At 48.3% G+C, this 16,180-nt stretch overlaps 1 protein-coding gene across 1 annotated transcript in view; it reads left to right on the top strand.

The window, feature by feature from the left end:
* The window catches only part of ASMT (acetylserotonin O-methyltransferase), a 14,718-nt gene extending 6,904 nt beyond the window's left edge, over nt 1-7,814 (top strand). Inside the window, exons 2-5 of the mRNA XM_006164518.1 lie at nt 707-825; nt 3,584-3,724; nt 6,555-6,677; nt 7,391-7,814. Coding sequence (XP_006164580.1) covers nt 707-825; nt 3,584-3,724; nt 6,555-6,677; nt 7,391-7,602 — 595 coding nt within the window. The 3' untranslated portion in view covers nt 7,603-7,814. The remainder of the gene's footprint in view (nt 1-706; nt 826-3,583; nt 3,725-6,554; nt 6,678-7,390) is intronic.
* The last annotated feature ends 8,366 nt before the right edge of the window (nt 7,815-16,180 follow it).

The raw sequence follows: 16,180 nt of genomic DNA, 5'->3' as shown, positions 1-16,180 counted from the left end.
TCCTCGAACGGCACGGCCAGCCATGTGGGATCCAGCTACCTTAACAACCTAGGTCACCAGCTGGCCTGTACTATGCACGATTTTTAAAAAATAATTATTTTATTTAATTTTATTTATTTATTTTCATTTGAGCAGAGAGGGACAGAGAGAGAGAGTGAGAGCGAGAGAAAGTGAGAAACCAAGCCGCCATGTCTGGCACTCCAACTGTAGTCGGCCATATGGGAGCCCAGTGTCCTCAACCAGCGTGCCACCTGTCAGCCCCTCTATGCAAGATTTTTGTCATTTCTTTTTGTCTTTTTTTTTTTTTAAGAGAGATTTTCACAGTAGGGCATGTGTGCTTGCTGGAGAGACAGAGAGACAGAAAGCAAATATCACCCCCCAGGGAGATCACCCCCCAGGGGGGATGGCCACGCCGCAATCCCTTCTCCTCCATTCTCCTCTTGGGATCTTGGGCACGCACGCACACGCGCCCGGCATAAATTTAAGCAAATATCACCCCCCAGGGTGGGTGGCCATGCTGCAATCCCTTCTCCTCCATTCTCCTCTCGGGATCTTGGGCATAAATGCACACATGCCTGGCGTGAGTTTCAATCTACCGGGTTCGGGACTTGAACCACGTTTGGCTGCATGGGAGTCCAGCGACGTCACCATGATGCCATCTTCTGGTCCCTGGGTGTGACGTTTGCCTGCTGCCTCGCCCTGCCAGGTCTGCGCCCGAGCGACTGCAGTTCACGCGAGGTCTGCAGGAGGTCTGGAGCGTCCACGGGAGGAGCGTGCTGACCGCCTTTGACCTGTCTCCGTTCCCCGTCGTCTGTGACCTGGGTGGTGAGTGCACCCCGAGACCGTGGCTCTGGGAGCCACTCTCCCTGCAGGGGACAGTGTGAACAATGGCATGCATCTTTCATTTTCATTTCTACTCTGTGCTTCCAATGTTCCGGAGGGACTGGACGATCCCCACACACGGCACATGACGGACACTCCCACAGCCATTTCTCACGTTGAGCTAATCCAGAACCCACCTCCCGGGGATGGCCACGCCGCCATGCCTTCTCCTCCATTCTCCTCCTGGAATCTTGGGCACGCACGCACACACGCCTGGTGTGAGTTTAAGCTGCCGGGTCTGGGACTCGAACAGTGGTCAACTACCTGGCCGTCCAGTGGTGTAACCGTGACACCACCTGCTGGCCCCAGGTGGCCCTCCACGTGGGAACTGCCCCTTTTTCTTGGAACTGTGAATACCAAACCACCTTGTTAACGACTGTCGTCTTCGGATCTGTTGGCCGTATGGAACCTCCAGTTTCCTAAGGATTCCCAGTATCATTCATTCCTTCATTGCTTCATGCTATGGGGCGCATGCGCTTGCAGAGAGACGGGGGGAGGTGAGAAAGCTCCCTGGGAGGGTGCTCACGTGAACTCCCTTCTCCTCCCTCTCCCTCCTTGGTAGATTTTTGGGCACGCACCCTCACGTGCCTGGCGTTTCTCAAGCAGCCGGAGCCGGGACTTAACCCATGCAATTGGCCATGTGGGGTCCCATGCCTTGACCCACCATGTCACTGGCTGACCCTTCCTTTGTTTTTCAGTGCAAGGGAGTAAGTGAACTCACCCAAGAGAGACTGAGACAAGGAGACAAAGAGACAGAGCGAGAAACAGAGGGAAACATCCGTCAAGGGGACAGGGTCATCCCACACCCCTGACACGTGCATGTCTTCTCTTTTTTTTTTTTTAAGAATTATTTTATTTAACTTTATTTATTATTTTTTTCATTTTGATTTGACCAGAGAGGGACAAAGTGAGAGAGAGAGAGAGAAAGTGAGAAAGCAAGCCACCTAGTGTGGGGCTTGAACCATAGTCGGCCATGTGGGAATCCAACGCCCTTAACCACCAGGCCACTTGCCAGCCCCTTCTTTAATTTTTTTTTAAGAATTATTTTATTATTTAACTTAATTCATTTACTTCTTTAGATTCTAATTTGACCAGAGAGGGACAAAGTGAGAGAGTGAAAGAAAGTGAGAAAGGAAGCCCTCAAATCCGGGACTCAAACCACGGTCGGCCACGTAGAAGTCCAGTGCCCTTAACCGCCACGCCACCTGCTGGCCCCACAAGTTATGTCATCTAACACAAACTGGGGCCAGCAGGTGGCGTGGTGGTTAAGGAGCTGGACTCCCCTAGGGCTGGCTGTGGTTTGAGTTCTGGACCTGGCAGCTCACGTTCTCACGCTCTCTGTCTCTCTCTCTCTCTCGTGAGCACACATGCCATGGAGCAATTTAAAAATAATAATAGCGATGATAAATAAAATTAAGTAGATAATTCTTTAAAATTTTTTTAATTGAAAAAAGTAATTGATTAATTTAATTTAATTTCCTATTCTTCTTCTTTCTCATCCTCCTCCTCCTTCTTTTCATTTGTCCGGAGAGAGACAGAAAGACAAAGCAGAAAAGCAAGCCAGCAGGCCTGCGACTCAAATCACAGTAGAGAGACAAAGCAGAAAAGCAAGCCAGCAGGCCTGTGACTCCAATCACGGTAGAGCATGTGGGAGTCCAGCACCTTAACCACCACACCACCTGTCAGCCCCAGGAAATCATTCTTAAAAAGAATTTAAAACGATTGGGTTGATGGAAAAGTCATGGCATTATTTTGCATAGAAAAAAAAAATACATGGTGACTTTCTCGACAACCTACTAAAAACAGGATCCATGGCCTGGTGGTTAAGGGAGCTGAATCCCAATGGTCAACCGTGGTTTGAGTCCTGGACGTGGCAACTTGAACAACGTGCGAGGCAAGGGTGTGTTCCTGTGCATGTGTGCCTGGGATTCCAACAGACGGAGAAAGCCCTTCCCTGTGACATCCAGCCGCCTTCACCTTCGACCATGGGCTGGCCCTGAACACGCTAGGTTTTGGAACGGGAAGACGTGTGCTTTCATCCCACTGCTGCTCTGGTGGCTCCCAGATGGCTGACTGCACGGTTCTAGTCTTGGACCCGGCGACTTGAAAAACACACCGTGTGAGGGTGTGTGTGTGCCCAAAATCCCGAGGAGAAGGAAACGTGGCATGGCCACCCCACCCTGAGTACTTCTTCACTCTTCCTCACTCTCTCTGTCTCTCTCTGGTGAGTACACACACCCTCTGGCCAAATAAAAAAAAATATTAGTAATAAATAAAATTAAATAAATAATTCTTTTAAAAAAGTAAAAATACATGTTAAGGGGCCAGCAGGTGGTGTAGTGGTTAAGGTGCTGGACTCCCATATGACCCATAGCAGTTCTAGTCTTGGGAGGCTTAAAACTCATGCTGGGCACATGCACATGCGTGCTCAAAATCCTGAGAAGAAAACAGAAGAGAATGGATTGTGGCATGGCCATCTCCCAGAGGGTGATTTCTTGCTTTCTGTCTCTCCATCTCTCTCAGCCTCTCTGGCAAGCTCATGCATCCAATAGCAAAAATCTCTAAAAGTAAATTCTTAACAATAATGAAGAGAATCCATAAGTTCCTGGCCTGGACTTCCCAGAGGTTGATGTCACACAGAAGGTGCGTGACAGCTCATGACTTCCCCACCGAGTGTCCAATGCTCCATGTCTTCTTCCAGGCTCTTCCGGGGCTCTCGCTAAGGAGTGTACTGCCTTATACCCCGAGTGTACAGTCACCGTCTTTGACATCCCGGAAGTGGTGCAAATGGTCAAGGAACACTTCTCATTCCCAGAGGAAGGGCGGATTCATTTCCATGAAGGTAGGTTTCCATGGCTACATGTGTTCATGAGGAAACATAGACATGTTCCAGGACTCTCTGCAGGGCCTGGATGCTTACAGTGAACCATGAGCATTTGCACAGATGCTTGATCCTTTCTATTGGGTCTTCAGAAAAGTCATGACTCATTTTTGCAAAAGAAAAAACATAGAAAAATCTATCCTGGGGACCAGCAGGTGGCGTAATGATTATGTCTGTGGACTCTCATGTGGTCAACTGTAGTTTGAGTCCCAGATCTGGTGGCCTGAAATTTATACTGGGGGCATGTCTATGCGTAACCCAAATCCGAAGAAGAGAATGGAGGAGAAGGGATTGGAGTGTGCCCAGCCCCTCTGGGTGGTGACTTCTCACTTTCTATGTCTGTCTCTCTCTCTCTCTCCAGAGAGCACACACACCCTCTAGCAAAAATCTCTCTAAAAAAAGAAGAAGAAGAAAAATATAGTCTGACTTTTCCAATGACCCAATAGTTCAAATTGTTCTTTTTTTTTTTTTAATTTTGTGATAGATGGAAAACTATCTATAGGTATACGGTTTTATTATAGTTTAATTCTTCCTTGTTAGTTGTACGGGGCTGCATATTGGTCACCCCTCCCCTATAATTCATTTCTATCTGGAACGTGTCATTGTGACCTTATTTGGAAACAAGGTCTTAGCAGATGTAATGAAGTCAAATGAGATTGCTCTGGATTAGGGTGGACCAGAAGACTCATGAAGACTGGTTTATGGGACCAGCAGATGGCACAACGATTGCCTCGCTGAACTCCCATATGGCCGACTGTGGTTTGATCCCTAGACCCAATGACGTGAAATTCACACTGGATGCATGTGCGTGGGTGCCCAAAATCCTGAGAGGAGCATGGAGGAGAAGGGATTGCCCCAGGGGGGGATTCCTTGCTTTTTGTCTCTTTGTGTCTCTGGTGAGCTCATGTTTACCCTATAGCAAAAAAAAAAAAAATCTCTCCTCAAAAAAATTAATAAATAAAAACAAGACTAGTACTTACAAGAAAAAGGAAATTTGGACATGGGGACATAGACATACAAGGAAAAATTTCATGGAAAGACAGGGGTTAGAGACTGGAGTGATGTGGCCACAAGCCAAGCGATGTTTGGAGCCCCCGGGAGCTGGGAGAGGCAGGAGAGAGACTCCCTTGGGACTTCCAGAAGGAGCACAGCCCTGCCACACCTGGGCCTCTGAGTTCTGCTCTCCAGATCTGAGAAAGCATACATTTTTGTTTTTTGTAATCCATCTACTTTTCAGTTTTATTTTGTCTTGTTTTATCTTTATTTATTTTTTAATTTATTTTTTACCCTAGGGCATATATACTCACCAGAGAGAGACAGAGAGAGGGAAAATGAGAACTCCCCCTCCCGCCAGGGGATGGTCATATTGCAGTCCCTTCTCCTCTAGTCTCATCTCGACATTTTAGGCATGCACATATGTGCACCTGGAGTGTTGTTCAGGTCGCCGGGTGCAGGACTCAAACCATGGTCGGCCATGTGGAATCCAGCGCCTTACCCACCATGCCATCTGCTGACCCCACCACCCAGTTTTTATCCCATGCAGGTATCTAAACCTGAAGCATTTATGAATGACGCATTTACTAATGACAACAAATGAAGGGGTTGAAGGGAACGTCAGGGAATAATCAATATCTCAGAAGATGAAGGAGAATCTCGTGGCCTTCCAAAGGTCAGAGCCACCAACACTTGAGCAGAGCGCTGGAATGGGCTTTCCTCTTGTCTTTCCAAACATTGATTGTCCTCACTCTGTGCATAAAACTTAAGGGGTCCAAAAGCTTGGTCACAAGAATAAATTATATTTCAATGCAATTTTTTTGATCACTAGAAGGTGTATACGAGAGAGAGAGAGAGAGAGAGAGAGAGAGAGAGAGAGGAAGTAAAAAAGAGAGAGAAAAGGACCTTTCTCTGGGGCATGAGTATTGCACAATTCTTTCTCTATTTCTCCATCCTGTCAGGATTTGGGGCATGCACACACTTGTGTTTTTCAAGCCTTTGGGATTTGAACCTTAACCAACCATGTCAGATCCAGTTCCCAATGTATAGTGTTCAATCATTGAGCTACAGGGCTGGCCCAGTGCAATTTTTTAAAAAAAACTTTATTTATTATTTTTATTATTTTGCAATTTGGTCAGAGAGAGACAGAAAGAGAGAGAGAGAGAGCCACCAGGTCCGGGACTTGAGCCATGATCGACCATGTGGGAGTCCAGCAACTTTAACCACCACGCCACCTTCCAGTTCCCCAATACAATTTTTATAAAAAATCAGAATTAAGGGACCAGCAGATAGCATAACGGTTACTTTGCTGATTCCCACATGGCCAACCATGGTTCGAGTCCCGGACCTGACTATTTAAAACTCATGCCGGGCACGTGTGTGTGTGGGTGTGCCCAAGATCTTGAGAGGAGAAAGGAGGAGAAGGGCTTCTAGCATGGCAACCACCCAGGGGGTGATTTCTTATTTTATGTGTTGACTACATTTCAAGTCCCGGACCTAGTGGCTTGTTTTCTCACGTTCCCTCTCTCCACTCTCTCTGTCTCTCTCTGGTCAAACTGAAAAATAACAATAATAAATAAAATTCACAAAAAAGGGTTCAAAATCTTATTCACTATAAATGATAGCCTTCATTTAAAAAATAAAGATTTTTCTGTCTTCACACTGAGCCTTCCTGCCTTTCGGAAGGTCTGTGGGTCACTGGTAGAGAGAGCCGGAGAAGGTCTGGCTCTTCCAGGTAACCTTTCACACCGGGGTCAGTTTTACTCAAATGACGTGAGGGGCATCTGGACTGTTACAGGGGATTTCTTCAAAGACCGTCTTCCAGAGGCGAATCTGTTCATCCTGGCCAGGATCCTGCATGACTGGTCGGATGAAAAGTGCTCCCACCTGCTGCAGAGGGTCTACCACAGCTGCACGCCAGGTAGGTTTTCGGGCTGCAGCTCGGCAAGGTAGTGACGGATTTCAGTGCAGGACGGTGAATCTGACTTCACGTCCAGGTAAGTGCAGATAGCCTCCCAATGGGCTGTGTCCAGACAAGTAATTTATTTTTAAGAGAGATTTTTGCTATAGAGCATGTGCACTTGCTGGAAAGACAGAGAGAGACAGAAAGAGAGAAATCACTCCCAGGGAGGATGGCCACACCACAATCCCTTCTCCTTCATTCTCCTCTCAGGACCTTGGGCATGCATGCACACACACCTGGTGTGAGCTTCAAACTTCCCTGGGTTTGGGACTTGAACTGTGGTTGGCCATGGGAGAGTCCAGTGACATAAGCATTATGCCATGATGCAGGTCTCCAGATAAGTCATTTTGCAAAAAAAAAAAAAGGGTAGTATTGGGTTGTCGGAAAAGTCATGATGTATTTGTCTATGTTTTCTGTGCAAACATGTGTCATGACTATTCTGACAACCTAACCATTTCCATTATGTAACTAAGACTCTTTGGAGACAGGCCAAGTCAAAATTAACCGGGAGCTTCAGCGGCTTCACCAAATTATTTTATCCTTGAGGTGGCTTCTGAGTGATAGACAGCACCCTGCTATACTCCAAGGTCCATCCATCCCGATGGTTCATGGATGTGGCCCAGCCCGTGTGAGATGGGACAGGCCCTCACCTCCCTCCTTTCCCTGTCTAGGAGGTGGGATCCTGGTGGTCGAAAGCCTTTTGGATGAAGACAGACGGGGTCCCCTGACCACGCTGCTCTACTCCCTGAATATGCTCGTGCAGACGGAGGGCCAGGAGAGGACCGCGAGCGAGTACTGCTCACTCATCTCTTCGGCTGGCTTCGTAGACTTCCAGTTTAAGAAAACGGGGCACACTTATGACGCCATCTTAGCCAGAAAGTAACTGCGTCATGCGTCTGGCTATTGTCTACCTACCTACTATCTCATCCATCTGTGTTGTAATTTTCTTCTATTATATCGCTCTGTAGCATCTATCAATATCCATCTATGTATCATCTATATCTATCATTTCTTTCTGTCATGTATCACTGTATAATCTATCAATATGGGGGCCAGCAGGTGGCGTGTTAGTTAAATCGCTGGACTCCCACATGGCTGACCATGGTTTGAGTCCCGGACCTGGCAGCTTGCTTTCTCACTTTCTTTCTCTCTGTCTCTCTCTGGTCAACTTAAAAAAAAAAAATACAATGAATAAAATAAAATAAAATAAAATAATCCTCAAAAAAATCTATCAATAAGTATCTATGTCATTATCCATTTTTATCTCTCATCCATGTCTTTCTCTATTCACCTATCATATCTATTGTTATCCCTACCTCATCTCTCTATATCTTTTGGATCGTTGGAAGAGTCATGGCACATTTTTGCATGGAAAAACATAGAATAAGAATCATGACTTTTCCGATGACCCGATAGAGTGATTCCATATCTGTACATGTAATTTCTTTCTATCGTGTCTATGTCTCTCTATCATGTATCAGTAGCTACTATGTATCTTTTGCTATCACTATCATTGGTTTCTATATACAGCTGCCTATCATGTATGTATATATCTGAACTAGGACTCATTATGTCTGTCATGTATGTCAGCTGACCACCACCTCTATCTATGTATATGTACATATTTTTCTATTATCTGAACCATCTCTCAGTATCTATCATTATCTGTCTCTATCATTGATACCTGCCTATATCTATCAAGTATATATTTTGTCTATCTTATCGATCCCTATCTACCTAGCTAGCATTATGTCATCTGCATATCATTTGTATCTATCTATTTATATAATTTCTTTTTCTTATCTCTGTCTCTCTATCACCTACCAATATCTGTGCATAGCATGTTCTATCTTTATCATTGATCTCTATGTCTACCGATTATCAATGTGTCTCATCTGTCTTATCTATCTCTATATATCTGACTGTTGTCTGTCTGTGCTGTCTATTATCTCTGTATTTCTGTCATCATCTCTTATCTCTGTATATCTATCATCTGTCTAATATATGTCTGTGTGTATGTATCTGTTATCTCTATGTATCTGTCATCTGCCTCGGCTGTGTGTTATCTCTATATAGCTATCATCCATCTTTATCTCTTATCTCTGTAGATCTCTCATCTGTCTGACCTATCTATCATCTATCTATCACCTATCTATCTCTATCTATCATCTGTGTATATCTCTCATGTGTCTCAACTATCTGTATCTATCATCTATGTCTATCTCTATCATCTATCTATATCTATCTATCTATCTATCTATCTATCTATCTATCTATCTATCTATCTATCTATCTATCTATCTATCTATCTATCTATCTATCTATCTATCTATCTATCTATCTATCTATCTATCTATCTATCTATCTATCTATCTATCTATCTATCTATCATCTATCTCTATCTATCAATCATCTATCTCTATCTATGTATCTATCATCTCTATCTACCTATATCTATCATCTATCTATCATCTCTGTATCTCTCATCTGTCTGTCTATGTATATGTATCTGTCATCTCTGTAGATCTCTCATCTGTCTGAACTATCTATCTATATCTGTATATCTATGTATCTCTATCTATCATCTATCTATCTATCTATCTATGTATCTATTATCTATCTATCTATCTATCTATCTATCTATCATCTATCTATCTACTTATCTCTCTCTCATTCTCTCTCTATCATACCTATCTCTATTATCTATCTATCTATCTATCTATCTATCTATCTATCTATCTATCATCTATCTATCTACTTATCTCTCTCTCATTCTCTATCATACCTATCTCTATTATCTATCTGTCTATCTATCTATCATCTATCTATCTATATCTATCTATCTATCTATCTATCTATCTATCTATCTATCTATATCATCTATCTATTCATCTATCTATCTATCTATCTATCTATCTATCTATCTATATCTATCTATCTATCTCTATCATCTATCGTCTTTGTAGATCTCTCATCTGTCTGACCTATCTATCTCTATCTATCTATCATTTATCTACCTATCTCTCTATCTCTCTCTCTCTATCTCTCTCTATCTTCTCTGTATATCTCTCATCTGTCTGGCCCATCATCTCTCTATCTGTTATCTCTATCTACCATCTGCCTTAGTTATCATCTGTCCTGTCTATCATCCGTCTCTTATCTCTGTAGATCTCTCATCTGTCTGAGTTATCTCTCCATTCTCTCTAAGCATCTTGATATACAGTGATTAAATGTATAAATAACTAGTAATAAAAACCTGTCGTCTCTCTGAGCTATCTAGCTATCACCTCTCTGTCTTGTCTCCCTCTCTCATCTCTTGAGCTCTCTGTTATCTCTGTATAGCTCCTATCTCATCTCTCTATCTATTTACATCTGTATCCCCCGTCTTGTCTTTCTAGTATCTCTGGATACCCGACTGCCATCTGTCTCAGCTGTTATCTCTACATGTCTCTCCACTCAGCTACCCTTCAGCTCTATCTATCTGTACGTGTAGTTTTTTTACATTTTTTTTAAAACTTTCTTTATTTATTTTTAAAATGTAGCCAGAGAGGTAGAGAGCAAGGGAGGGGAGTGAGAAAGCAAGCCGCCAGGTGTAAGACTCGAACCAGGGTCGGCCACGTGGGAGTCCAGCGCCCTGAACCACCATGCCATGTGCCTGCCGGCCCCTCTGTATGTGAAGTTCGTCTAGTATCCCCTCGCCCCTCTGTCCTGGACCAGCAGCGACCTATGTGGGTTATCTACCTGTCGACACCTGTACCAGTTCTGTCGTGGGCCGTGTGCCGCCCGCCCCCTCTGTATGTGAAGTTCGTCTAGTATCCCCTCGCCCCTCTGTCCTGGACCAGCAGCGACCTATGTGGGTTATCTACCTGTCTACACCTGTACCAGTTCTGTCGTGGGCCGTGTGAGCCCAGGAAGCCCTGGACGATACCTGGGGCCCTTTTTGTTGCCACCGTGGAGAAGGGACAGTGCTAGCCTCTTCCCCTTCATCGTCCTCAGCGCGGTGGCCTCGGGAGGGTCAGTGGCCCGGCCAGGAGGGGCGCTCCAGGGCTCAAACAATGCCCTTGTTTCTTCTGAGAATGCATTTGAGGACAGCCGGGAGCCTTGGGGGACCCTGTGGTTGCCACGGCGACGTCAGGACCAGTAGGGGACAGGCGGGAACCCCGTGAGCCGGTAGATGGCGCCGTGGGGTTACGGACAGCCCCGGTTCTGTGAGCCGTGAATGTCAGCCCACCCGACCTGCAGGGCACGGAGGCGCCCCGTGTCTGTGGGCCGCGTTCCACGTCAGGTCACGTTAGGATTTTCTCCAGGCCCTCGCTGTCTTCTCGTCCCTTTGCTCTGGGAAGGGCAAACCCGAATTCGGCACGGAAGGCTCCGTCCTGCTTGTCAGAAATAAGGGACGCGGGGCCTGTGCTGGGTGTGCTGATGACACGGGGCACACACGTGGCAGCACCCTGAACCCCCAGAACCCCCTGGACACACACCTCTGTCATCCAGGCTGCGTGAGGCTGGGCGTGGACAACGGGGGCGCTTGTCTTGTCTCTGTCTCTCTTGCAAGAAATCATTTTTCAAAATGAGACCAGCAGTTAGCATAATAGCTATGTTGCTGGACTCCCGCGTAGTCGACCACAGTTCGAGTCCCGGACCCGGTGGCTTAAACTCATGCCGTGCGCGTGTGCGTGCGTGCCCAAGATCCCGAGAGGAGAATGGAGGAGAAAGGATTGTGTCATGGCCATCCCCCCCGGGGGTGATTTCTTGCTTTCTGTCTCTGTCCCTCTCTGTCTGTCTGGCGAGCGCACGCGCCCTAGGGCAAAAACCTCTCCAAAAAATTATTTTATTTATTGCTATTTTTTAATTTGCTATAGGACACGTATGCTCACCAGAGAGAGACAGAGAGAGGGAAAGTGAGAAAGCAAGCTGCCAGGTTCGGGATTTGAATGGTGGTTGGCCACATGGGAGTCCAGCACCCTTAACCACGTCACCTGCTGGCTCCTTGAAGTCACCACGCCTGGCATGAGTTTTAAGCTGCCTGTGTAGGACTTGAACCACCATCGGCCATGTGAGAGTCCAGTGCCTTAACCACTGTGCTTCCTCTGGTCTCAAGTTTTTAATCTTTCTAACTTGCACAGTCTCAGTTGTTTCTATTTTCTATTGAAAACAAATTACACAGTCATAAAACAACTTTTTTTTTTAGGTTTTTGCTATAGGGAGTATGCATACTGTGGAGAGAAACAGAGACACAGAGACAGAGAGTGAGAAACGACCCCCCAGGGGGGATGGCCACACCGCAATCCCTTCTCCTCCCTTCTCCTGGGATCTTGGGCACGCACGCACACGCGCCCAGCATGATTTTCAAGTCCCTGGGTCCGGGACTCAAACTGTAGCCGGCCACATGGGAGTCTGGAGCTTTAACCTCCACGTCACCTGCTGGCCCCCAAACCCACTGTGCTTTTCCTCCTTGGCTGCTGAGCGGGCTGACACGTGGCCCGAGGCCCCTGAGCTGCCCACTTTCATGTTGCACATGTGCATCCTCCGCGTTCCGATGCGAAGACAAGGTTTTGACATGAAGCATCTAACGAGTGCGTCGCGCCCACGGAGACTGACAGGGCCCTGGGGCCGCGTCCCATCCCCGGCTGTGCCTTTGACACTGAGCCGCGGAGACGCCACGGAGGGCTCTGATTCATGTGTTCCATCTCCGCCGTGAGCGTGTGCCCGGCGGCTGGTTCTGCCAACACGGGGACGGGCCTGGAGCTGGCCGGGTGAGGACCACCGCGTGCTTTCTGGGACGGCTCTTTCCTCTGCTGCCCTGAGCGCACCACCCAGACTCGGGTCTGCCCACGGACGCTCAGATGCTGCCGTTCCTCCAGGCCCGTGCCCGTGCACACCCACTGTTGGCTGCAGCTTATTTCTTTATTACAGACGTGTGCTAGAGAGAAAGGTTTTGCTCTAGGGCACGTGCGCTCGCTGGAGAGACAGAGACAGAGAGACAGAAAGCGAGAAATCACCCCCCGGGGGGATGGCCATGCCGCAATCCCTTCTCCTCCATTCTCCTCTCGGGATCTTGGGCACGCACGCACACACACCCAGCGTGAGTTTAAGCCACCGGGTCTGGGACCCGAACCATGGTTGACTACATGGGAGTCCAGTGACGTAGCCATGACGCCAACTGCTGATCACCGCAGTGTGATTTTCAAACCACTGGGTGTGGGACTTGAACCGTGGTCGTCCACGTGGGAGTCCAGCAGCCTAACGGCTCGGCCACCTGCTGGCCCAGGGTTTTATCTGTCTCAAGACAGTGCCAGGGGCTGTTGAGGCAGGATGGATCCTGGCCTTGGAAGTCAAAGGCCAGGGCGTCCCGTGGCCATGGAAGGGGAAGCTAAGAGGGTGGAAAGGTCGGGCCGTGTCTAATTGCCCGTTTGTGAGCGCAGGGACAGCAGGGTCGCCCTGATCTCTGCGGGGCTCCGGGCGTCTGGCGTGTGATGCTGGCAGCCTGCGGTCTCATCGGCTTTGTCCTTCCGTGGCTGAGGACCTGCAGCGCCGGCGCGAGGATGAAACACTGAAAAAAGAGCAGAACGGGGCGTCGCGCACATAGCGTCACGTCCCCGGGAGACGACCGAGAATGTGCATTGCTGACGATCCCTCATTGCACGCGTGCGTGGGGAGGCTCCGGTACCCCACAGCGACGTGGGGGATTACACACGCATCACACATGATCCTCGAAAGTCATAAAAGGGGCCGGCAGGTGCCGTGGTGCTGAAGGCACAGGACTCCCATGGCCAACCGTGGTTCGAATCCCAGACCTGGTGGCTTCCTGTCTCACTTTCCCTTTCTTTCTCTCTGTCTGTCTCTGCTCACATTAAACAAATAATAACAAGAAACAAAATTCAATCAATAATTCTTTAAAAATTTCATGAGGTGGGAACCAGCAGTTAGCGTAATGGCTATGTCGCTGGACTCCCACGTAGTCGACCGCGGTTCGTGTCCCGGACCCGGTGGCTTAAAACTCACGCCAGGCGCGTGTGCGTGCATGCCCAAGATCCCGAGAGGAGAAGGGATTGCGGCGTGGCCATCCCCCCTGGGGGGAGATTTCTCGCTTTCTGTCTCTATGTCTCTCTCTGTCTGTCTGGTGAGCGCACGCGCCCTACAGTGAAAAATCTCTCAAAAAAAAAAATTTCATGAGGTAGGTAGATACAGATATGAAATTGAGCTAGGGGCCGACAGATGGCGTGGTAGTTAAGGCGCTGGACTCCCACATGGCCAACCGCAGTTCGAGTCCCAGACCTGGCAGCTCGCTTCCTCCCTTCCCCTCTCTCTCCTGGTGAGGGCCCCCTGCCCTGTAGCAAATTTAAACATAAAAATAACAAATAAAGTGAAATAAATGACTCTATTTTAAAAAAGAAAGTGAATGGGAAAATACAACGAAAGAGCGTTTCTTTTGGTGCCACGACAGCTCACGTTGTCGGTGAACTTTGAGAAGACACTCTGGGACGAGCAGCTTGGAGCACACCCTGAGGTGTGCAAAGTGATGGAGAACTCGCAGGAAGCGGGTTGACGCAAGGGAAGGGCCCAGGGGGACAATGGGACAGCTTGGGACCATCAGAGCGTCCTCCAACGGGGGACCGGCGGTTGCCTTTTGCAACAAGGTGGAGCGCAGGAGATGCGTGATCCAGCAGCCCGATAATGAGCCGTATGTCCAGAGGAAAGGAGACTGAGGTCACAAACATCTTGGCACCCCAGGGTTTCATGTGCCGTTCACAGCAGCCAGCGTACGGAGCTATGCGCTTACCCTCCTGTAAGAGAGTTGGGGATCCAAACACCCTTTTTTCGTAACACCCACTTTCCATGCCTTTTTTGTTTGTTTGTTTATTTTGCTACAGGGCATGTGTGCTTGCGAGGGAGAGACAGAGAGAGATACAGAGAGAGGGAAGTGAGAAATCACCTCCCGGAGGGGACGGCCATGCCTCAATGCCTCCTCCGTTCTCCTCTTGGGATTTTGGGCACTCACACACACACACAGACGTCTGGCATCCGGGTCCGGGACTCAAACCACACTGTCGGCCATGTGGGAGCCAGCGACTGAACCTCCACGCCACCGGGTGGCCCTCTGGGACGCTTTTAAAGGACGCTTAGGCAAAAACTACCGAGTTCCTGGGAAGAAGAGGCCATTCTGCCGGCAGCTGGTCTTCAGACTCCAGCGCCTCCACCTCTTTCTCCCCTGCTGGCTCCTGCTCCGGCCTGCCCTGACCAGTTCAGTATTGCCACTCTCCAAAACTGTGGGAGCCACTTCCTTTTATTCTGTTTAGTTTAGGGAGTTGTTTTTTGTTTTTGTTTTTGTTTTTGTTTTTGTTTTTGTTTTTTTGCTATAGGGCACAGGGTTCTCTGGAGAGACAGAGGGAGACAGAGAGACAGAAAGGGAGAAATCACCCCCCAGGGGGGATGGCCATGCCGCAATCCCTTCTCCTCCATTCTCCTCTCGGGATCTTGGGCACGCACGCACACGCGCCTGGCATGAGTTTTAAGCTGCCGGGTTCAGGACTTGAACCATGGTCAACTACAACATAAGCATTTTGTCCATTATGCCATTTGCTGGGGCCCCAATTTTTTTTTAAGAGAGTGGAAGAGAGAGACAGAGAGACAGAAACTGAGAAATCACCCCCCAGGGAGGATGGTCATGTTGCAATCCCTTCTCTTCCACTGGGACTTTGGGCGTGAGTTTTAAGCCCGTGGGTCCATGGGAGTCTAGCAACGTAACCATTACACCATCGCTGGTCCTCAGCCAGTTCCTTAAAACCTGTGTCTAGGGGTCTGCAGGTGGCCTGGTGGTTAAGGAGCTGGACTCTCACACGCCGTACCATGGTTCTAGTCCCGGGCCCGGTGCCTTGAAACTCATGCCGGTCGCATGTGCGTGCGTGCCCCAAATCCCAAGAGAATGGAGGAGAAGAGATGGCAGCGTGGCCGTCCTCCCTGGGGGGAGATTTCTCACATTCTCTCTCTGTGTCTCTGTCTGGGGAATGCACACACCTTACGGCAAAATCCTAAAAATAAATGAATACATACTACGTGAAAACATCCCTCTTAGATGGCCTCTCTTTCTTTCTCTCTCCCCAAGCCAGTTCCTTAAAATCTGTTCATTCACTCTCACAGCCGGTCTCTCCTTGTCTGTCTCTCTGTCTCCCTCTCACCCTGCTCTGTGTCTCTGGGGAACTTCACTAGGACACGGTTCTAAGTCCCTGAGGTCTGACGGAGCTCCCAGGGCGCTTTGGGGCCTCCTTTGGCTAATGATGGGGCGTGGATGACGGCTGAGCGCTGAGCGCACGGCGGGCCGCGCCATCTGGAAGGTTCTTGGGGCCCAGGGAGGATGGTTCTGATTGAGTAATAAGAAGGCGATGAGGCGGGAGCGTCTGCAAAGGGCAGCAGCTGCTGGCCCGGCTTCTGGAGAGAGGGGAGGCTCTCCCCTTCTCCTC

The sequence above is a fragment of the Tupaia chinensis genome, unplaced genomic scaffold (assembly GCF_000334495.1).
Source record: "Tupaia chinensis unplaced genomic scaffold, TupChi_1.0 Scaffold143644_1, whole genome shotgun sequence".
NCBI lineage: Eukaryota > Metazoa > Chordata > Mammalia > Scandentia > Tupaiidae > Tupaia > Tupaia belangeri.
Note: the sequence above shows the minus strand (reverse complement) of the source record. Positions and strands in the feature narration are given on the sequence as shown.